The 24,659-nt window shown below is 35.8% G+C and overlaps 2 protein-coding genes across 9 annotated transcripts in view; both read left to right on the forward strand.

Moving 5' to 3' along the window:
• The window catches only part of LOC110831535 (lachesin), a 240,036-nt gene extending 226,208 nt beyond the window's left edge, over nt 1-13,828 (forward strand). For 7 of the 8 annotated variants that reach the window (XM_087344220.1, XM_087344223.1, XM_087344221.1 and 4 more), the window contains 2 exons: nt 9,861-10,031; nt 10,508-13,828. In XM_087344220.1, coding sequence (XP_087200346.1) covers nt 9,861-10,031; nt 10,508-10,842 — 506 coding nt within the window. In that variant the 3' untranslated portion in view covers nt 10,843-13,828. The remainder of the gene's footprint in view (nt 1-9,860; nt 10,032-10,507) is intronic. The other variant, XM_022067641.2, reaches the window with a different exon arrangement.
• A 3,602-nt stretch (nt 13,829-17,430) lies between these two features.
• The window catches only part of LOC147874603 (putative cytochrome P450 6a13), a 59,848-nt gene continuing 52,619 nt past the window's right edge, over nt 17,431-24,659 (forward strand). The window contains exon 1 of the mRNA XM_087344212.1: nt 17,431-17,620. Within this exon, the coding sequence (XP_087200338.1) occupies nt 17,618-17,620 (3 nt within the window). The 5' untranslated portion in view covers nt 17,431-17,617. The remainder of the gene's footprint in view (nt 17,621-24,659) is intronic.

Genomic DNA, 24,659 nt, shown 5'->3' on the forward strand with positions numbered 1-24,659 from the left:
AGTCTGCGCTCCCGGGAGCTGAGTTTCCTCGACTTTGTTAGTAATTTTCGATGGGTGTGGTCTTGGAGTCACATCCTTATCAAGAAGGCTTCTGATTTATTGGAGGCTTGGTTTCACGTCATCTGATCTGTGGCCAAGATACCACCGTTGGGTGTGTAGCCCCTACGACTCAAGACATTTCCGATTTATTTCAAATATTTTTGATAAAATCTCTTACCCACCGCACTCATTACATTAACAATTAACTACACACCAACATCATATGTCAGACGACTTAAGTAGCTAGTCGCTCAGCTAGTTAAATTTCCCGCCTTTTATCTAAACTCAATGTTCATTTCCGCGTCATGTTTAAGATGAATCCAGCCCAGAAACTTACGCATTAATTAACATTAATTTTAATGTCTGTTAAATACCTATCTATACCTAAGTTTTCCAGGATATTGCCTTTAATTAGGCCACGGCCGCTTCCTTCCACATCCTTTCAAATTTATTGTTCACTGTCGTCCTTATATTCGACGCTATATTTTTTTAGCTACTGAAAAGTGTTATTAAATAAAGTATAAATAAGTATATAAATAAATATGCCTTGATATTAAATTTACTTTTGTCTTTCAAGGTTTACGTCAGATTTTTATAAGCATTTCTTTAATCAAATCCAAAAAAAAAATATACCTGATTTGATGTTTTTAGAAACAAAAAGGTTTGGCTTCGTTAGTAATAGTTTCTTGTTAAATACTTTATATATGTTCACTTTCTACACTTTTGTAGTATTTATCCAACTTCATGTTTTTTTCTGAATTATTAGGCTAATATTATTACACTTAATTACAAAAATACTTTCTCTTACAGCTAAAATATCCCCACACCAAACCACATCTGTTTGTGCCACAAAATACTCATCAGATTTAAAACATTTTAGTAATAAAAACATTTTATCATAAACGCTTAATTCTTTGGAAAATATTTTAAACCAGTTGACCAGCAAAAATTATAGCAGTTCTTGATTTTAAAAAATTAATGCAAAAACTTCGTATATATCGAACCTGCAGATGGAGGCACGAATCCGAAACATATAGCTGATAAACACTTTTGAAGTGTATAAAAAGTGACGAATAAACAAATAAACTTTATCTGAAAAACACAGACTGGGATTCTGCGCTGCAGAACCCTTATTAAATGATTTACAAACGTTCGCATTGGAATTTACTTTTTACAAATGTCACTAAACACCACGGATTTGAAGTGACTTCATGAATTGTGTTGTTCGGTCGTTAGAAAGGACTGGCTGGGTGATTGGTTGATTGATTGATTGAATGGTCCACTGATTAATGTGACATGGGCGTTTATAACAGTGATTCCAGTGTATGTGATAAACCACCGAATTACTTTGACAGAGAGATGAAAGACGACATTTTGACAGCAGAGAGAAGTGAATAGGAGGACAAGGTTTGATAAGAGAATGGAATTCCGTGAAATAGAACTTTAAACAGAGCTACTGTAATGTATTTTTTCGTTGCCCACTCATCAAAATCTAACCCTAATCGTAATTGTAAGGACGTTCCAATAGTATGTGGCTTCTGTTGTTTTCGGATCCATCCAGAGGTGTCGTAGTCTCATTAAACACTAAAGTGAGAGAGTCCATTAACTGTTTGAAGCTGAAGTTCGTCTAAATATAAATAGATAAAAAAAGTTCTTTAAAGAAATCACAACGCGTCTCTGTTACGAAAATAAGAACGTTAAAGTTTTTAAGGAATTAATCGCTGTTTACTCCGATAGTCATTTAATATTTTTCATTGTTAAAAAATGTAGTATGTACATTTACCACTGGTCTTTAAAGCGTTGACACTATTTTGGAAGGCACGGATTTAATTTTTTCCCGAGATGCCGGGTAACATAACAAATTTTACTTCTCTTTGTTTCTAACCTTAAGAAACTGGCTGTGTTGTATTAAACTACGCTATGATTAGGTTATGCAGCGTCATATTATGCTATGATTAATAAGATGAAAGGAAGCTGCCGTGTCCTGCACGGAAGGTCTGTGAAAAAATACGTGGTCTCCGGACTAATATTTCAACGCAGTGCCTCCGAAACACGAAGCAGGAATGCTATGGTTAACACTCAACTGCGACATTTGATGGAAATCGATGCTTTGTTATCGGATCTCAGGGCGGCGATTATGAATGTGACTGTCTTCTAGGTCGATACGCCTTGTAATTTTGTAAAATTTTAATAGCGTTTAAGAGATGCTTATTGCTATCATCGCCCTCGTGACTGGGGCAGCAAACATATCTGAAACTCTGATAAACTACACGATGTAACAACCCAGATGATTCTTCAATTCTTTTTATCGTTTACTTCTATGTAATTTAGAATATTCATAACAAATGAGATGATAAGATTTATAAAATTGAGAAAGATTTGTTAAGTAAGTTAAGACACTAAAAAACCAACGAGATAAGTTGATGAAGATTTCTGTCTTCTGGGTTGTTGCGCTGTGTAGTCTGGTCGATGATAACCAACGTTTCAGAGGTTATACTGCCTCCGTCATCAGGGCGATGAAGATTTCTGTCTTCTGGGTTGTTGCGCTGTGTAGTCTGGTCGATGTTAACCAACGTTTCAGAGGTCATACTGCCTCCGTCATCAGGGCGATGAGTATGAAGATTTCTGTCTACTGGGTTGTTGCGCCGTGTAGTCTGGTCGATGTTAACCAACGTTTCTGAGGTCATACTGCCTCCGTCATCAGGGCGATGAGTATGAAGATTTCTGTCTTCTGGGTTGTTGCGCTGTGTAGTCTGGTCGATGTTTACCAACGTTTCAGAGGTCATACTGCCTCCGTCATCAGGGCGATGAGTATGAAGATTTCTGTCTTCTGGGTTGTCGCGCTGCGTAGTCTGGTAGATGTTTACTAACGTTTCAGAGGTCATACTGCCTCCGTCATCAGGGCGAACGTTAAAATCACAGTGCCTTAAACCGTTAACAATAACCCTGATCAAAAGCCATTGATTGGCAGCTACGAGTCCACAGTTTCAGCGATTAGCGGGAAGTACTCCAAGTTAAATAGTGAAACCCCTTTCTCTTCACCCACCCAACTGATTGATTACCGTTTGCAGACTCCTCCCGACACTTCTGTTATTGCCCTGAATATTGGTGTTGCTGTTTTAGCGAGTTTTAACTACCCGGATGTTTCTCCTTCCTCTGACCGCATTGATTATGTTTAAAAACAGATTAAGCTTGATACTCTAATTAGGGTAGTTTGCATGATCGCTTCCAGCAAAACTAGTTCTCAACGTAATTAAATGTTTCGATCAATAAAGCATTCATTGGTATTTGAAACCTCGGTATAAATCGTCACGCCAAATCACGATCTAGGTCATGAGAAGTGAATTTTTTTCGTACTGGTTCGAATATTCATTGTTCGGAACGTTTAGCCTCATTGCTATTTTATAGCAATCAGTTTTGTTTATTGTTTGGTTTAACCCAATTAACCACCGTCTTTATCTGAGTAAAATTTTAAAATTTAACATTAACAACTTCACCGTCGTGATAACTTGAAATATACTGTTAAATATTCAGTTTCTACCTTAAATAAAATATAACTCTTCGTCATTGTAAAGATCATTTGGCTAATGCTGTCTAAATACATTTTCTAGGTTTAATTCTAAGCATCACGTAAAATATGTAAATAAACGGTGTGGGCAATGTTACATCAGGTGGTATGTATAAGTACCACAGTCATTTAAAGGACAAACTAAACAAATAACTAATTAGCTATCTGAACTTTCCACTGATACAAAATTTCACCATTGGACACGAATCTAAGATAATTCCCACAGTATCTCAACCACAAAATATTTTTCTCTAAGTCAGTTTCAATATTACGTTTTTCAAGTTTTGCTTCATCTTCAGAGTAGACGATTTATACGAAATTTCTCCACATTTCTTTTATCCATGTTCACATATTATTACTGTTGTTGTTTAATGAAGGATCATGCGTTGAACGAGACAAGTAACTTCGATAGTTTAACAGAAAAAATCGTGAAAAATTATAGTCGGGTTACCTGAATGAAACAGATCACGTGAAATATTTGGGTGTGGATGGGATCGAAAACGAGGTTTAAGGGTATGAATTTGATTTATGTGACTCAGAATAGGGAACGGAGTTGGGCTGTTGTAAACTACGGATATGAAATTATATATACAGTTATATTATTGCCGTTGTATATTTACTAATTTAAATAAAGAACGTAAATTAATCGACATATTACATAATCATTATCTGCGCTCTGAATGTTTAAACTTAAGAGAAATGGGCTTTATAACTTCATCCCAGAACAACGTATTATTTATGAATGCAACTCGATTTTTATCCCATTGGTAACTATATGTACCATGAATTAGTAACCATGCATTTCGTATGATTCTCATTGTAAAAGAGATTATTTTTTTGAACAGCATTAAACAATTGTTCTTCGTATTGGTGAAAAGTTTTGATTTACTGATTAAATTCTTAAATATTATTTAGACAAGCTTTAGCTTCAAAGGTTTGATTGTTTTCTCTTGGATTTAATTCAGTCTTGTTCCCATGGTAATTTGAAGTCTAGAACTTTATTATCAGAATCTGTGCATAGACGTCCCACGTTGTGTTGAACAAGAGGAAACAAAGATGGTTGGTCTACTAATGGAGAGGCTGCTCTTAGCGTCCCTTGTTATAATGCTGGCCGAGGTACGTAATGGTTTAGCAATGTGTGTTTGTCAGGTAATGCTCTCTTGCGCTTATGCAAGAGACAGATTATTGGCCTCAGTTCAAAAGCAGTCACCATCATCACAACACACCCTTTCTTAGGCTGCAGCTTTAGCCTAGATAGAAAGACAATGGCTGGCTGATTGGCGCGGAAACAGCCCTTGGCATGAGCACTCGAGTTCTTCACTTGTAACGCGAGAGGACGAACACTGGGGCTGCTAACGACTCGAGAATCGTGTGCAACTATTCGTCTTTGACTAAGACATTTATATTGGTCCTTACTGTGAAATGAAGGAATCGTAATTTCTGCTGTAATTTTTCTCTGGTTTCTTGGTTTTGTGTTACTTCTCTCAACTTCTGCACAATATGTATGTAATTTATGTTTTTATTAAATTATTTAACATGTGTCATAAATATCGGAGAATTTCATGACACCGTGTTAATTAATTATGAGTTTGTAATGATTATTTAAGTCAGCCAAGGGTTAGTTTTCTGTTAGAGGTGTATATATATTCGATTGCTATTCCAACAAACTCTGTGACCCTCTCAGACCTTGGGCCAATGGTTATCGATGGTCGTTTACGTGGGATAAAACAGCCAAAGCATGAAGCTAACAATTGAACTCTATTAATCAGTCTTACAAAATGCTAACTCTTCGTCTATAGATTCCTTTTTTGGGTTCTGCAAATAGTTTGGATAAAATATATGTATTTGGAGTTTCGATTGCTGAGTTTCCTTCTATCTTCAGGAAGAGGAAGGTGAGAAGCATTTTTTGTAGTGACGTATGTTTATAAGCATCTATTATTTTACTGGGTAATTTATTAATTGTAAAAAATGGCTCGATTAGAAACCTTTTTCCGTTGACAGTGTCACTACGTCACATGTCGCACGCGCTTGTGTGTTTGCGTGATGGCGTAATTTACGCAGACCTTTCCCGTTGTCGCCATTTTATTGTGATATTAAATAATGATCATTTTAAAAATCGGAACTAGGAGTTAATAAGCGTATGAAATTTCATACGTGAATTTTATAAAAATGAGTTGTTTTGAATCCTTTAAACCCACTGGTAATTATACGTCCTGTCAGCTTTAAGAATCAATAACACTTGAAATTTGCGTTTATATTTTTCGTATGATTCTCACTGTAGACATCGTTAACCAGTTGACCTTTGTAATGGCGTAGTGTTGTGTTTTCTTTGCGGTGCGATCTTAGCTATTAAATATTATTTAGGCGAGCCTCGGGTTGAAAAGATTAAAATCCTCTTCTCGCCACTGAGCAGAATTGTAGCAGTGATTTTACAAGCACTTCTCAGTCTTCTTAACAAAATGTTACTCAAAAACCACAAAAATACTTCTCCATGTTCCAGTAATCGCCTTTTCTTTGATAATAACTTAATACACTTATAAAGAAACCTTCAATGGAAAGTTAAGAATAAAAATAAAAAAGCCAGTAGGTTTCGCTGAATAGAACTCATAAAATAATAGCTTTTGAGACTGTGAAAGCTCGTCTATGAGATCGGTAGACTTAACTCCACACCAGTTCGTGAAGCGAACGCCTGACCGCATCAGAGAGCCATTTAGACTGGCTGAAGCCGTCTGACGCCCACACGCGTCTGTCTGTTCGCCCTCCATCCGTTGTCGAATTAAACTCGCCTACTCAACATCGGTACTCAATCCGATAACTAGGAATTTCAGCCATTTCGTGTGATACTTCTACTCTTCACACTATTCTCTTGAATACGATTAAATCCATTTAGTTACTGATTTCCGTTTTGTATCTGTCAAAAGCCTTGTGGAAACTAGAATTCTACTATGCGTAGTAAAATAGCCTGTCTTTTATTTCTGGTCGATGCGTGAGAACCAGCTACGTTTCGAAGGTAACATTTGGCGAGTGGCAGAAATGTCCTAAGGGAATTGAATGTTCTAACTGTCCATTCTAACTCTTATCGGTTGAGATGAAAGACCTATCGTATTAATCATATGAACAGGCAGATAACTGCTTCGGTTTTAGATGACTTACCACATTTATTCACCGAGATTAAATGGCACTGAAATCTCTAGATGCAAGTACAAAGCGAATTAAATTAACACCAAAGAAAATTTAGTTTAGTCGAGCGTAGTTTCTGTGGGCACTGTAATATCGTCCATTGTGAATACTAGGCTTTATTTTAACCAACAGAATTTCGCCCTTTAGTTTATTTCAGAACTTGGTTACATACACCCTTTCTCATTACCCGCTGTAATTTCTTCGCGAATTTGTGTTCTAAGATCGTCAAGGGTTGCTGGCCGGGTGTCCTACGCTTTGCCCTTTTGATATCCCCAGAGAAAAAAATTGGATAAGAGGCCAGGCGAACAGGGTGGCCAACATAAGTCTGTAAATGGTATTCATGTTATGCGAGCGATGTAGGCTGGATCCTGTAAAAAGATATTCTTTGTATTACCACTGCAGTCCACAGCCCGGTAAAACTGTCTGCGTAAGTATTGATGTGTGCTTTCTATTCATTCTCGTTCTTACGTTACGCCATATATTACTGAAAGCCCTGATATGATAAATCCGAAGGTGGTGGATCGGACTGCGAGATGTCAGTTACGAGAACACATTCTTCATCACGTGTCTTGACGCCTTGCTGTTTTTAAAAATCGTGGCCTGTCAAGCAATGAACGTTCCCGTGTATCGACAAGGGAGAATTTATGGCCTGTTCATGACGTTACTTCACACCGTTCTGGTTGCATCGCACGTGTGACGTCATGTAACGTACTGACAGGTTGCCTATCAAGACAGGAGTACTGCTCTGACGTAACTGATATGACGCTCGCTAAGTCGACTCGGGACAGTTTTATCCGTGTTATAATTTTATGGTAACATTTTATATACTGTATTCTGGAAAATTTAAACTTTTAACTAACTGTAAGACACAGCCTGTTCATTTTTTACTTAATACACTCCGTTGAGATGATTATTAAATATGTTAACTTAATTCGTAAAATTTATCAGTAATGCACATTATTACACTCTGAAATCATGATTTTCCATTCTAAATTAATACGTTTCATAGTAAATATAAATTTGCTTTCCTGGCAAGAAACTTACAAATAGGAACAGAAATTATCGCAAACTAAAATCATCTGACGACGACTTCCAATAATATTAACTACATTTAACTCTTTAAAGCAGAATGATAGATTGCATCACGTACTGTAACGATGTATAACTCTGAGGGTTTTTGCACTGAATGTATTTATGTGTCTCCTGTGATTATCATAATAGACAGCGTTTATTTTCTTAATCAACGTCAAGCAACTGGCTTTTATAATGGAATTTTTAAATATTATTTAGAAGATTTTTGCTTCAACGTATTGAATTTATGTCTATTATATGATTATTAAAACGAGACATAATGTTAATGATGGTTCTATTTGCTTCAGAAATTAAATTTAATTGAATGTGTAATTATTTTTACCACTAGCACAAGTAAAAATATTCAAATACCCTAAAGTGAAACTTCCATTTTGTCAGTATTAAATGCCCGCTAGCACATTAAGTATTACGTCTTTACAACGTCATGAAAATTTATAGCAGATGCTTAGACCGTAAATCATATTGAATTAAATTCAAGTAGTAAAATTAAATTATAGGATAATATACTTATAAAGATATTAAAATGCAAATTGTAATTTCTCAATACCTCAACTTCGTACACTCTGTAAATTATACAAACTTAATTACTTCCATAACAAGATATTTGATATACATCGTGTAGTAGTAATTGAATATTACATATTATACAATTTAGTAGTCTATTTCGTCAGTAATTTTCACCATTTTATTTAAAGAAAGCAAGTGGGAGCCATAATTTCGTTATTATCTACGGCTTCATTTATTTACGTAAACGTCTGCTTCTCCACACATTTCAATCATCAGATCATCAAGTGGATGCTTAAACTGCTAGCTACGTCTCGTCATGAAAACTAAAGGAATGTTGCACTAATTCCTGCTTCGTATTATTGAGTTATCGACCTCAAGTCTCTATCCGGAAACCGGCTATCCTGAGGTTTGCCGTGGTTTTTCTCTGTCCCTCCAGACATGCCTAGATACCACAAAGAATTAGGCGAGGATCGTTTCGTATCTTGTATGTCTTATTACTCTATTCGACGTTATATAATCTGAGACACTGACAGCGTCGTCTAATAAACTGTAAATAAATAAATAAATACTTTAACTTCGTGTAGAAAAATATTTCGTTTTTAACTGTCATGATACTCATTGTAAGTAGGAATTAATTCTTTAATTTCCTTAATTGAACTTTTTAATGATGAAGAGTAGTGCTCTCTTTGCGGTACGGGCTAAATTATTAAATATTATGAAAGATATAAAGTTTAATAATATGTGGATTTTCAACTTTATGGCCGAAATAAACACCGGGATTTTAATTATATTTTACTGAAATATTAACTTTTCTTTATTTTTCTGTCATTCACTTTAATGTGGTTTTAATATCGAATATACGTAGCATAGGTTTTTGGTTTTATTAAACATTTGTTGTGGATTGAAATTAAATTCAGACATGTTTCTTTTATGCTTACTTAATTCATATGGGATTATATATTCATAGCATAGCTCATAAACATAACTATGTCTACATTTTATCAAATACCTATGATGCTGTTTTGAGATTAATCACTATTATTGTCTGGCGTTATTCGCTTTTGAATTTTGTAATAATAATAATAATACAGAGACCTTACCACTTATTTATATCACCTATGAAATTATTCTCGTATTTTAATTCTGCTCCATTTTAAAGCGTCTATTTCTTGCGTGCTTATGATTCTGAACAATATATATTGGTTTTATTCTTTCTTCACGTTTATTAACATTCCATTTTCGTCCCAACAGACACCTGAATTGAACCATTATATTTATGATTACGTCAATTCAATGACGCGCTTGAGATAAAAGCAACGAAATGAAACATAACAAAAAACCTCAGATTCGGTACATATTTTTACAACGTTGGTATAATATCGCGATACAGGAATAGAAGCAGACATATTAAGAACTAAAATGAAAAGTATAAACTGTGGGCATTAAGGGTCTGTAGGAGACCTCTTGATTTCAGGAGAGATGGTGATTTCTAGTGACAAGTACGAGGTGAAACTTATTACCAGGTCGTTCTTCGAAATGCACATGATCTTGGTGATCAAGAAATTCCAGGCACGAGACGTCGGATCATACCGATGTATCGCTAAGAACTCTCTCGGCGAAGTGGAAAGTAACATTCGTCTCTATGGTGAGTTCTTTGTTCATTGAAGAAACAGATTTACGCCGTTTTTAACACCATCCTTTTTATCTTATGCTGTTCAGTTCTACACTGTGTTATATAAAAACGTATATCTGAGTACCGAAACTTTATGAGAAATTAACCCAAAACTTTGGCTCTTTGAACAAGATAATTATTTATCGATGTTTTCTTCTGCCCTTAGCGAGAAAATCACAACTTAATTTGTATTAAACCTAAAACTGCTTTAGTCTATAACACAGATTTCATATTTAAGAAAGTTAACGAAAAATTGTTATTTTTTCCCCCAATTTTCATGCACCGTCTTTGGGGTTACGTTTTAAATGGTAGATGTTTTATGAGCTCAAGTTGTGTGTTAAATCCAATGGCTTTTGTTTCATTTTCTAATAAAAATGGCAATGGAATATGTGTGAAAACCTTATCCTCCCTGTAGAAGGTTACACTGATGTTTTGTTGTGGTATCACAGGGATTCCCGGCCCTACACGTAGAGTTTTTACCCCGCGCTACGAGGAGGACGAAGACTACATGGATCAGTACGGGTCGGCGGAACAAGACGAAGAAGAGGAACAGACTAACATTTTGGTCCAACGACCCGGTCATAGGGTCGTCGTCCCGACCCTAGGTCTTCCAGTCCTAGGTACGCACCGTACCTACCCGGAGAATCGCGTCCTGATATCACCGGCACGTGGTGGGGGATCCAGCCCGAGTCTAAGCAGAGGTTCAAGGTCACAGCACATCGAAGTTTGGGTCGTAGGCGTTACTACGTTTCTGTTGTTCCTTCGTTTGGCGGATGAAGTGTAGAACAATGACAGAACATTTTATTAACGTGATAACAATTTCTGTAATAACTCAGCCCTGATATAGCAACAGTGTTTGCGTCAGAAATAAGTACTGCAAGAACTCAGGGACTGAGTACAATAGAATGAAGTCGTTAAACAAAAAAAAATTGTTGTGTGTTTATATTAATTCTACTGAGCTTACAGTGAAATAATTCACAAAGTTGTGCATGCCATATAACATAGGCAGCCTCCAGACGAGTTTAATTCTTCGAATATTTAATATTGAAAGAAGTTACGTAGGATCTCCGTGATTTGTATACCAAATATGGGACTTTTAAAATCTTAATATTGAATAATGACATTTTCACTGAGATATGTTAAGATTTAAAAATGAAATTAAGTTTCTACGTAATTTGTTTGTGAAGAATCTCCAGAAATAAACTATGCTGTAGCCAAAATAATCAGCTCACGGGATAGCTCAGTCGGTAGAGTGACTAGCTACGGGCTGGACAACCGGGGTTAGCATCCTATCCAATGGGTACCGGGGTCCTTTCTCTGGGGTAAAGCGCGGCCGGAGCGTGATGCTGACCACCCCACCCCCTACCAAATGTAAAAATAAGTCAAGATAGAGTGCAGCACTGTGCATTGACAATAATTTTACTTCGCCTTCGTGTGAAGTGAACAATAATGACGGAACAATTTGTATACAAACAGACAATTTGATTGGATTGTTATACAAGAAGTGAATTGTTTCGTGGAGATATGGTTCTTCGACGTTAATTGCGACTCGAGACATTACCTTCGGGTTTGTGAGAGTAATTATAGAAAATGTAATAATCTTAAATAAACTGAAATATGTATCATCAGAAGAATGGGAAATTTATCTTCTTAAACAGTGATTCGATATTAAGTTCAGTTGTTTTAAATATAAAAATACAGAGATCGTGGGATGTCTCCAGCCTTCAGGAACCAGAATGTGATGGCTCAATTTATGTTAAGTAGAGATTATCGTCGTTGCTAACCCTTCTTGAAAAGCTTATAATCGCTCAGTAAGTCAAAAATATATAGTCTTTTGTGAACCACGTGGTTCATTACCGAGTTTGCAACAGCCCAACGCGATTTCATATCCTGAGCCATATGAATCCAATCCAAATTTTCTGACCCTATTTTCATAACCGTTTTGATATTTTCTTCCCATTTATACCAACGTCTTCCGAGTAATTTCTTCTCTTTATGATTTTAAACCAAAATATTGTACGCACTTCTCAGTAGCCCATGCGTGTTCCATGTCTCGCCTATCCCATTGATTTTGATTATCTTTATTTAGTTAAAAGTAAAACAGATGTCGCTTTCTGTTAGCCAGTGAAATTTTCTCTGTTTTCTTGTCAACTCACCCCTCTTGAGTATAAACATTTTTCTTACCACACTCTTTCCTTACCGCGAGAGATCAAGTTTAATTCCTACGTAAAATAACACCAAAAGTTAGCGATCATAAAATTTCAATTGATCTTTCATACAAAAAATTTGCAGAATTTCACCGAAATTTAGTCGTCTGTGGAAACTTTATCCCTTGTTATAGATTGAAGTATCACGTATAACATTACTACGTAACGAAAAATATATACCTTTACGTATTACTTAATACTTTGCTTCTTTGGCTCCGCTTGTTAGTAATCTCGGACCAGGGGGTATCGTTAGCCTGTCTGATCTCTGTAACGTCTTTGACTATTACCTTCAGTACCCTGACTTTGAAACCGGACTTCGCGGCTATAATGCTTCGAACTGATTCCGGATTCAAATATCGGCCCTCAGGCTATCGTGACTGATGTTTTTTGGTTTTCCTCAGACTCTCCAGGAAAATATTGCGTTAGTACCGTAGGTTATGCCATTACCGTTTCCTTCCACATCCTTTTAATTCTATTATTTACTGGTAATACTTTCATTGCACAAAATATAGTATGAGCTGGTGAAAGCAACGTAAAATAATAAATAAATATGGGTCTTCGAATTTTCACCCGGAATATGTCAGCTTATAATTATTTAAAATTTGCAATGATCTTAGCGTTATTTGATATTTTAAAATGAATTCTGCGGAGACTCTGTTTTAGTGAATTTTCTTAACGTCATCATTACGATCGTAGTTTATTATCTTGCGTACTTTTGGATTTCAAAGAAATTGAAGCAGACGTGCTTAAATAATTCTTAAATAGGTAAATACGTATAGAAAAAATATTAATGGCTTGGAAATAGCCCTGTTTAATATGCTTTTTAAAGGAAGCTTTTAGACCTCAATGTGTTACGTAATCTGTGATCACTGTATTTTTATAAAAATATTTATATAAATTTCGAGAATTACAGTGGTTATTATGAAGTTATTGTATTGAAAAATTTATTACTGAAAAATTTTCTTCGTTTGTTCTGTTTCGACCCCTCATTTTGCAGAAATATTATCTTATCTGAAAGTTACGTCTTTCTAGAGGGAAGCACTGGTTTATGACCACGTGGAAGTAGAACGTATAATCGATTATTCTGGCGCCATGATTATGAGTTTATTTTTATTTTACACTGAAAATATAAATAAATGTGCGTGCCATTGACTTCGTTAACCCTTTAACGCCAAATGGTAATTATATGTACCACCTGCTTTAATAATCGTTAACTCTGCGTATTGTATTCACGTACACTCAGTGTAAACAGCGATTATTTCTTGAACATTATTAATTAGTTTAAGCTTGGTAATGATGAAGTGTTGTGTTTTCTTCGTGATTTTGACAAAATTCTCAAATATTAATTAAATCAATGTTGGTTTCAGACGGTCGAAATGAAAGAATTAACAGTGAACTACTGTAAAATGTGACCATGTTATTTGTTGCCTTATTCTATATGTACGTAGCGGTGTTAGAGTGTAATTATTAATACCATCTTAGTTGTGACCTGTAAAGACACTTAACGGTATGGATTCATACCACCTCTCGAATAAAACATTATGTGAATAACTATCGAATAAATTCCCAACGTCATTTATTATACCTTAAAATTACGTTGTTTGTCTCCCTATTTCGTTTGTTAAAAAATAACATTATGTTATTTTTTTGCTTCGTATAGGCGTGTTTATGTGTTGGGTTACACAGTTTAAATATGGAAATAAAAAAATAACGTACGCCAAAATTATATATTCAAATTATTTATATATAATACGCATTAAAATTTAATTCGCAATTAGAATATTTAACATATCGAGCGAGCTGAGAAAACTGTAAAAAAGAAGAATTATGCTTAAGGGACATAGAGTTTTCAGTATCTGCAAATAAATTGGCTTTCCAGTGCTTGGAGTGACATAAGACCATAATTGGGAATTACTTAAAAATTTCTCGTCCTTTAGATAAAAGTAACATTTCGTATCCATTCTCAGAACTAGCTTAGGGCAAATGTCGAAAAACATCGACTAAAATTAGGGTATTTACTTTTTAATGAACTTTAAAAAAACCGGTATATTTTTTTTCGAAAATCTTACATGCCCAAAAGCGAATGTCCACGTCTGTTATTTGCTTTTTAACGGCTTAATGCATCGAGCGATCACAGTGCGTAGTTAGGGTGATAGGATAATGCTTTTGGTACGTCACATCCTTCGTTTCCGAAATTTCTTTGCGGCGTCAAAGTTTCGTTGATTCCCGTCCGCTTTCGGTGCGGTTTCGGACGGCGAATTAAAGAGAGAAGGGAATAAAAACTTTAGTCGATTCACCACAGTATAAATACAATCATCTCTCTACAAATGTCGTTTTTAATTTACTTCACAATGCACAAATTTATATTTTCTGTTCTCTGAATTGTATTTATTTTATTAATTGCGTTCAGTTTGTAGTTTTTTATTTGCGAAAATATTCTAAGAATGTCAGGATTAAGAATCCATTTAACGCTGGCTGTGGAAAATTTCGATTGATCGATCAGCTGTTCAATACGGAATAAGATGCCGACGTTTAGGAAACTTTCCCCTTCTATCACGGGGGCGACATCCCAGTCTTAAAACTTTTATTCTGTATTAAAATAGCCAATCTCCCGCGTTCACTGACAATTCCCTTCCTTCGGAACAAGTGACGCTAGAACCTTGTTTAATTACTGCTCGTATAATACGCAATATGAGTTAAAATAAAGGCAACACCCACCTTCATTGTTTGAATGCACCATTGTAGTCGTGGTAACAGGATATTAATATCATATTCATTTCCTGGTGAACGCATTGATCAGTAAATTAATGGATTCAGTATGGTACATGGCCATATTTTTCTCTCGGGTCTGTGATACATCGATGTATTAAAGCTTTATCAAATACAGTTTCACTGATACATTAAAATTGTTGATATTAATTTCACGGAAACTTAATGTCTGAATCTACCTCGGTTCTTCGATCTGTGATTCAATCACGCCTTTTGTGGTACGTGATTTGAAGCAGATTTCGTCATACATAATTAACGAAGTCCACAGAGCACGCTCCTTTAGAAACTGACGTATGTACGTTCAGCTACGCAAGAAATCTCCCGTACTTCATTACAAATTTCAGGAAATTCCATCATATTCCTCTGTCATGAGCTAGATGAACGCCACCCAAACGTTCCACTAATATACATTGTAATATACTCCAATTTACAGCCATTTCTTCCGAGATAATAAAAGTATAATACATTATAAGAAGATACAGCAATGAGACAAATTTAATTATTGATATCAAATTATCTCCCTGATAATGAAAGCAACAAAGATCTCCGAAACGTCGGTAAATTTCTACCAGACTGCACAGCGCAACAACCCATCTTCGGACTCACCACCTTTAAAACCTCAATTCCTACAGGCTTTTCTCTTCGTCTAAAACCGCTGCATTATGAAATATTAAAGAAAAATGCAGTCATCTGCAGAAAACTTGGTAGAAACGTAGAAACGTTCAGAATAATCTGTGTCCCACCCTAGAATCGAAAACGATGCCTCTTGAATATAAAGCAGAATTTTAATTACTATCCTATTAAGTTCAGTGACGTTATCTGGGGTTTTATGTAATATTTTCTTATTAACATACACGTTTCAAAATAATTTCGACTGAAAATATTTTACAGTCAGTTGTCACGAAGGTAAAAATGTTGATGTTGGTCTTCTGGGTTGTAACGCAGTTCGTAATCACGGAGGAAACATGTTTCTCCGAGATGTTGGTAACTATCTACAAGACCACACGTTTCAGGACAGAAAACCAAAGTCCATAGATTTAGGTGTAATAAATACTCAATTATAGTGAGTAATAAGTACAAACACAATTAGAAATTTGAATCTCACCTTTTAGGATCGCTGATAAAAATTTTCCATCATGGCGTGGATTTGTCTTGGTATTTTATTTAGTGTTCTATGACGGTGAAATTATTTATACGGTGTTATCCAAACAATCATATTGTTTATTCAAATTAGGGCTTAGAACAGGGGTCTTATCCTTTCCCAACTATGGGACCACTTTCACTCTTTCTTACGGACACCCGGACCGCAAAGTGTAAACTAATTCGCATGCAAGATCAACATCGATTTTTCAGATAACTTAAATATTTAACATTCGTATCGTCTTTATTACTAGTTCTATATAGTAGAATGCATGTAATAGTTATTTTGATGACAAAAATTACTTCATTTCCTTTTAGTAAGTAAACTACTTCAGACGATTCGCGTACAAATGGGACAGAGTGAGGCCAGTGTAATTTCTAAAGGGGAGATTTGACTGCGAAACAGTTATAACCTTCTACTTATGTGCCCGGATCAACTACCATTACTTGTTTCTCAGACTGGGTATTTTATTTCAGTTGAAATTCGTCCTTCGTGCAAGCTGTAACGGTTTAACATAATTTATAGTTTTTATTGTTTGCTTTACTTTAGATTTGTTTTTATTTATTTTTAATACTATACGACATCGTCTGGTAACCGCTTTTACCAAAAGCCATTTACCGGGTCTACAATTTATGCTGTAACGGCCTTGCTTGCGTTGCGTGGTCGGCTGGCGATCTGGTGACGTCGGCCGGACTGGTCCGTGTTCTTCCCGTGAACACAGGCGAATCAGTTTCATTGCGTCTCTCGTCGCGGATTGACGTTGATAATATGGTGTACAGTATTAAGCAACGTGTGTTCTTAGTCGAAACATATGCCAAATATTCATCCTACGGAAGATGCCGCCGTAAATATCGCAGACATTTTCCCGGTGAAAGTGTTCCTAGCAGGCCCACGATAGAGAGATTAATAAAAAAAAATTGTAGTACGGGATCAGTTTTGGATAAAAAGAAGAACAGGAAACCACAATTCATTTCGGCAATTTTCCAAGAAGAGCTTCGTCAAGTATTTCGAAACATGTTAACGAGATGTGAAGCTTGCCTGCAAGCACAAGGAAGTCACTTTGAACATCTTTTGTGATTTAAGGTAAGAAAATTAATGTAATAACATGTGTTAGTGACGAGAAATATTCGTAGTTCGCTGTTACTAGCGGCACCGAAACTGATTCGCCTGTGACTCACGGGAATAACACGCGCCAGCCTGCCGACGTCAACAGTGCACTCGGCCGAGCACGCAATGCAAGCAAGGCCGTTACAGCATAAATTGTAGACCCGGTAGTTGAGTATGACAAAGTGAAGTCGGAAGAAATAGCACGTGTGTTCGTTAAGATAAATGCTCAGTTAAATGGAAGCCCGCGAATCTCCAGTCTTAAAACGGTGTAAGTTTTGGTGTGTCGCCCATATGCCTGAGATCCATCTGCTACCTCACAGTCGGATCTTCGATTCATGGTAAGTAAAACGTTCTTGTACGAAGTAGTTCAGAAGTTCTTGAAAAAATTAAAGATATAATTAAAATTTAACAATGCTTGAAAAAAATATGTGACTTATTTTATTCGATACGCAGACATATTAAATTAATTTGTGTATTTAATAACGAATAAAATATGTGTGTACAATTTCTGATATGACCGCTTATAAACCAGATCATAGACGGAGAAATAGAGAAAACTAAAGATTCTAAAATAGTTTATATGTAGGCTTATATATGTATAGTTAATGTCGAAGAGAGTTGTTATGCGTGGGGTAAATTCCAGTCAGAAATTTCATATGAACATCTGTCCGATTCTAAACGGTAACTGCTTTATCGTTACTTAAATATTAAAACGATAAGAATAATAAGCGAAGAGGCGGGTATCGTACTTACATAAGGACTTTATTGATAAATTTACAACAAATATTCAGAGTGAGCACTCTAAACCTCAGTTAACATCGCCTCTCAATTTGCCCCTTAATGTTAACGAACGTACAGAGATTGTAACAGTTTATATTAATAACAGAATTAAATGTTTTCAAATGTAGATTCGGTTTTAGTATTTCTCGGAAATGCGTGATGTACCAAAAACCATGACATAACACGCCACAGTTCCCGAATAAAATGAGAGAAGTCTCCAATCCGATTTCCTCTGTTCCCATTTACGTCTGTGTAAAATCTGTTTTGTATTACCCATTGAAAGTTAGAATTTCAAACATGGTTCTATTCAACAGAGTAAAGTTAAAACAATGACAAGACAAGCTGACATCACAACCTCGTTTTGTTTCAGTTAAACAACGAAAATACAATTGTTTCACTTTCTAATTCAGACTAAGCCCCACTTTCAGTTATCGTATTTACTTCTGCGTGACAGTCCACTGTATCTTAAGACTGACGTACTTAACCGATTTAAACCCCAGTGATAAATTCGTGGAATAGGAGCTTTGATAACCAACATCTATGTATTTTGTTCACAGAATGTATTAATGTATTTCTTATGGATATCACAGTAAAAAGCGATTATTTCCATAAGGAATATTTTCTTACTGGTCTTTGTAATGGCGAAGTGGTGTTTTATTTGCGGTACGGACTGGATTTTAAATAATTTTCAGACTACGAAGCTTCTCCAACAGGTTAAAGTAATGTTTTAGTATATCTGTTGATAACACATAAAGGATTATATCAAACACCTTGTATTGAAATTATCAATAAAGCCCATGGCTCACAAGTTAGGGAAATCTATGAGATTAATATATTCTTTTATGTAGCGGACTCCTGGATAGTCGTTATTATGCATCCATCTCGACACAGGTTTCTTGGTTTTCCTCTGTCTTTAAGCAAATGCTGAGATAGATCAAAATTTAAATGTTTCAGAATGAATATTTGTTGAAATGTTGTATTATAATTAATATAATTCTAAAGGGTAAAGTATTTTAAGTAAGTAGACTTAAAGGTTATATGTTCGTTACGAAACTTATTCTAAGTAAAATACACGTGCGCTGTTTTGTCACACAATTGCACGTGTGGACTTCTAGGATTCTATTATCCGGAATTTTCTTTGTAACGTCACGGTCTCGTGGTCATGTAAAATGAATGCATCAGACACTCGTGTGTTGAACGTAGATAATTATTCAACAATAAGTGTGTGGTAGCTATAGATGAATAACGATGTTAAAATTAGTTTAAGGACTTCATCTCGTCTTGCTTTCATCATCGCAGACGAAGGATGTTGGTAATTAAAGTCTAACTGGAGTAAAATAAATGGACTATCCACAGTTTATAAGTAATACGTAAGTAATAAGCATACAGTTATTTCTATTATACGTACAAAAATTTAATCCACTACACACTTCAGTTTGCTTCTAACATTCCGCCTTTATGAATTATTAAAATTTGTTATAGAAACTACAGAATACAATAAATTCAACCTACATCTGGAACTTGCCTTTGTTTTTTTATTTGTGGTTAATTTAGCAACGCTGTCAGTAGCTCAGAATGATAGGACGATTAATGAAACTGAGATTATAAGGAAGGGAAATGCTGTGGACCAATCTGGCACTATCCCAACATTTGCCTGGAACAACTGAAGAAAACTATAAAGGCTCTCATGTAGGAAACTCTTTTTTTTAGAATTTCGATATGTGTTTACTAGCAAATTTCTTTGCCTTATAGAATAAAAGTAAAATAAAATAAAGTCTTATACGCCAAAAATATTTAAGATTATAACGAAAATAAAGAATCAGTAAAATGACAAAAAATCTGGTTTACATTTGCTAAGTGAGATTTTAAACACGGTGGTGAAGATGTTGTTATGCCGAGTGAATTCATATGAATTTATATAAATATATGTTTCGGAGGCAAATACAGTCGTCATCTTCATGGTTGAAATACTTGTAGATTGAGATAGTAAATCTCTTAAACGTTGTTAGATAACTAGAAGGCTAGACACGTCACAGAGCATCAGGTGGATATATTGACATAGCCGTGTAAACGTCACATATTTCATAAATAAATAATTCAGTAACTTGAAACGGCGCAGGTTATTGGACATCAGACATGTTGAAGACCAAGAAACAATCTTAACCACAAAATTATGCCGGTACAAATTTACTATCGTTTAAGCAATAGTATGATGTGTTTGCGATGTAGTTCTCTCTCGTATTTTTTTGTTATCTCTTTAAACGGATGAATCGTCATCAGTCATGCAAGGGCAATGGCTTAGGACCAGTGGAACATTTATTTCGCATCAATCCCTAAACCAATCCTGGTAAACTGTTGAACCGGGGCTGTCTGGCAAGGAAGCGTTGGCAGAAATGTACTATTCATGGCCCCAACCCAGACAAGTTTCCCTTCCGCCCTGCCCCGTTCTAAGCACAACCACTACCAAACAACTTTAATCGCCCAGCTCGGACGGAAGATTGGGCTAATGGACTGGGATGTATTTGAATATACAACAGGGTATTAGTGGCTATAGGCTCCTAACTGGACTTACAAAAGACCACAACATATAGGGAAAACTTTTATGTCTAACAGAACATACTCTGAAACAATACAGCACGGAACTCGACATATTCTGAGCGGATATCAAGTCCTATCTGATTCTTCGCGTTTATTAATTGATTTATTTCCTTTAAAGGTTCGTATTATCCTACAAACATTGTCGGCAGTGTTGTTGACAAACAGTTTGTAAACGACTTTCGTCCGTGTTTGTAAACAGTCCGCAAACAAACATTCAGTTAGTATGATGTCAAGTTCTCACGACGGTCAGTGCGAGGATTGATGTCTTCTGGGTTGTAGCTCCGTGGTATAAGTTTTCCAACGTTTCGGACGTCCTTGCTGCCTTCATCATCAGGGTGATGAGTCGTTGGTAAACTTCTACCAGAGTACACGGCGCTAGCACCCAGGACACAGACATCTTTAAATAATCAATTGTCATCCTATAAATTCTTACTCTCACGTCTCTTAACCTCTCTTCGTCTCTTCAAATTGCATGTAACCCGTGGTCTGAGCCCCGTTTATACTGTTACCACGTCAATTTTTTAAATTTTATTCTTTAATACTGTCTCTGGAGATGATTTTTTTATATTAAACAGTTTCTGAATAAATATTATTAGATAATATTATGATTTTTTAGTTTCTATGGACGCGTTTCCACATCCCCTTAAATTCCATACAGTATCAAGTTCGCTCAACGCGGATTCGTCTAACGCGCCGCTTATGCCAAGTTGCTAGGTCAGAGCTCATTGGTTAGTTCACTTTGATGTTGGCGCGTCGAATCCGCTTCAACTTGTCGAATTTCCGTCGACTCAGTTCTTATAACCATGGGTTAGTTACAGGGGTGGGGGATAAAAGAAATACTTGGAGGGTGTGGGGTGTGATCATGTGAAAACAAGTATCTACCCCTGTAATACATCATCAGATGTTTTCTCGACCAAGTCTGTGTGACGTCAGCACGTCTTCGGTACGAGCCTAAAACACTTCTCGCCATAAGACACAGACAGCAAGTACGAAAGAGAAAGAAACGCCTAGCTTGGCCGTTATTGAATTACGTTTTTCTTTTAGTAGCTTGTGTTAATGACAGGTTGTGGTGTAATTTGTCAGGCCACAGTTTGGCTGACTGAACTGACGCAATTTTACTTCTTGTTACAGCGAACATACTCAACGCTGAGGTTTATCTTGACGTCATAAACCTAATTACCACAGTACCTCCATCTTTATTTCCTCGCTACGTCTACCCTTGTTTTAATCATTTTTCTCTGTTGTCATCTCTTACAATTTTGCTCCTTTCTACGATAACCAATTTGCCATATTTGTCTTTATCTCTTTCTGCTTGTCTGTTCATCATCTCCACTCATTTCTTCATTACTCTTTCATCAACGCTTTGTCTAGTAAGATATAAACTATATATCTAAAAAGATTATATTATTTTACTTAGACCACTCGAAACTGCTTAAGTCAACCCTGATGACAGAAGCAGAGATGGTTTCCGAAACGCTGTATTAGTATTCCATTTTCACACTTCTAATTACCCATTAACATTTCAATGCATTAATTGTTACAATGCTTAGAAAATTACATGCAGAAATCTGTTACGTATCAAGAAGAATGGAAAAGTGTAAGCCTGCAACATAGTATATTTTCAAAACCCTCGTCCCCGCCTTAAGCATATCACACTGGCTTTGATGTTAATTCATCGGAGGTATTAATTTATTTTGACAGAAATAGCATGAAATTTGCTTGTTCAAAATACAAAATCAGAAGATAATCGTGAATCCCAGACGTTTGAGATTGCCTGAAATTGTTAACTGGGCAGACATAAGGTGACCTACAAATACTCGCACACACGCCTGAACTGACGCTGATTTATGGATTAATTAATGAAGATAACTTTATAGGAAAATACGTTTACAGATACTTAAAGTTAAGTGCTTATCAGATTGTGTTATACTTAATGGACCTTCATTACAAATGTACTTAAGAAAACGTGCGACTTGTTGAACGGATGGAGTTTGAAGAGCCTCTTTCAGCTGTCACGTGCAAATTGAAGTTCGGTTTGCGTCTGTTGATTCTATAAACTCTTAAGGGTTATTTACTTTATCTGAGACTTTCAGCAGAGAATAACAGTAAAAAGAGTTGGATACAGAAAAAGGTTATTTTATCTTGCTTTGCTTAAAACATTTGAATACACAGAACTAATGATATACGAGCAGATATAAACCGTAGAATTTTTGGTGACTTAGAAGATGGATGTATCTGGATTGTAGCGTCGTGTAATCTGGTAGAAGTTTACAGACGTTTCAGAGGTCCTTGTTACCTCCAACATCATTACCCTGATGATTTTCAATTACAAATTGTATATAGCGCGTGATATATTAAATGTTACACTGGCAGTCAAATTAACAACTACAACTTATGAATGGTAAAAATTTTCAGCTACATCTACGTATGTTCATTGAAATTCTCGTGGTAATGTTACGGTTGATAATCGAACATATATAATGATATAATTTTTTTTTACGTATATCGACACTCATAACACCATCCTGAAGTTTAACACACGTTTTACGAGAACACTCTGTATAAGTAAAACACCGTTCAGTTCCTCCGTGTTGTGGCGAATGCAAAATATTTGCGCATCCTTGGTTCGAAGGAATTTCAAAAACTTCCACAATCTCGGAGAAGTCTGTCGGCATATTTTAAAACTGCCTTCGGCATCTTCATTAAGTTGACTTGGCTGATTTCGTGTGAAGAATGAAGGATGGAAGGCAATAAGAAAACCTTGCTCTCTGTTCGTTCTCTTTTGTGCAATAATATTGGCATCCAGATGAGAGAAATGCGAAAACCAAAAACAAAGGGAAACGCATACGATTAATTTCGGCTCAGCGGAAACTAGCTTCCCCCTTCTTAAAAAAACTACTAATTACAGAGAATGGAAGAATTGGCAATTACAATTCTGCCGGACGGAGAAGACAGTAAGAGATGATAATTATTGAACTTCTATATAAAGGGGGATAAAAGTTTCTATATAAAATATGTGATAAAGGTTTTGTTATTTGCACAACGCAAGGCATCCGAAACGACGATATTGTGTATTATAATTCAGTTCGGATGATGGCTGTTTCTCCTTTTTTATTTATCGACCTCCAAAATCAGAGGCACTATAATGGATGGTTTTCTGTCTCTTTGTTATCTGAAATTACCCACATTCTTTATCCATCGCACAGATATTTTCCTAGTCACTTGTTTTTAAACATACATTATTCCGTATTGCTTCTTCAGTTTAAGAAACGTATAAAATATATAAAACATTTGATGTGGTTCTGCCGGGATTTGTCGCCTTGTAGACTCGTAGATACATGCCAAAGTTGCTGGGAGGTAGAAGAAGCCTCACTGTTGGTCCAGACGTTTCTACCCCTCGTTATTCCCTGATTGATCCATTCTCTCAGTCGTATCTTCCTCTAAATCTGTATACATCCTTCCACAGACATATCAGCCCTGAAGATGAAGACATTGTGTTTGTTCGAAACTTTGTCATCTACGTAAGATTTCACACGATTGAAGAACTCCGTAGTTCGTCCTACATACCGTCATCAAAACTTAAAACCTCACGTATTGTAAAATGGTTGTTTATATGGCTTAATCAATGGTATTTAAAAAATAGACTGGATGCAAGGTAATATACCGTTTGAAAATGTGGCAAAATTTAAATATTTGGGAACGACAGTGTCAAATGCCAGTTTCTTTCATTAAAAATTAAGATCAGAATAAATTCGGGAAATGCTTGCTGCAACGTAGCTCATAATCTTCTGTCTTTCCGCTTCCTGTCTGAAGATTAAAATATAAAACTCCATAATCAGACCTGTTATTTTGTGTGGGTGTGAAATGTATTGTGTTATGTTAAAAGATGAACACAGATAGAAGGTCTTTCAGAACAGGGTGCTATGGAGAATATTTGGACCTAAGAGGAATTTGCATATTGAAGATTTCTGTATTCTTTACTATTCACCAAATATATTA

The sequence above is a fragment of the Zootermopsis nevadensis genome, unplaced genomic scaffold (assembly GCF_977971745.1).
Source record: "Zootermopsis nevadensis isolate Lab colony 2312 unplaced genomic scaffold, Znev_1.0 Znev_ptg000007l, whole genome shotgun sequence".
Taxonomy (NCBI): Eukaryota; Metazoa; Arthropoda; class Insecta; order Blattodea; family Termopsidae; genus Zootermopsis; species Zootermopsis nevadensis.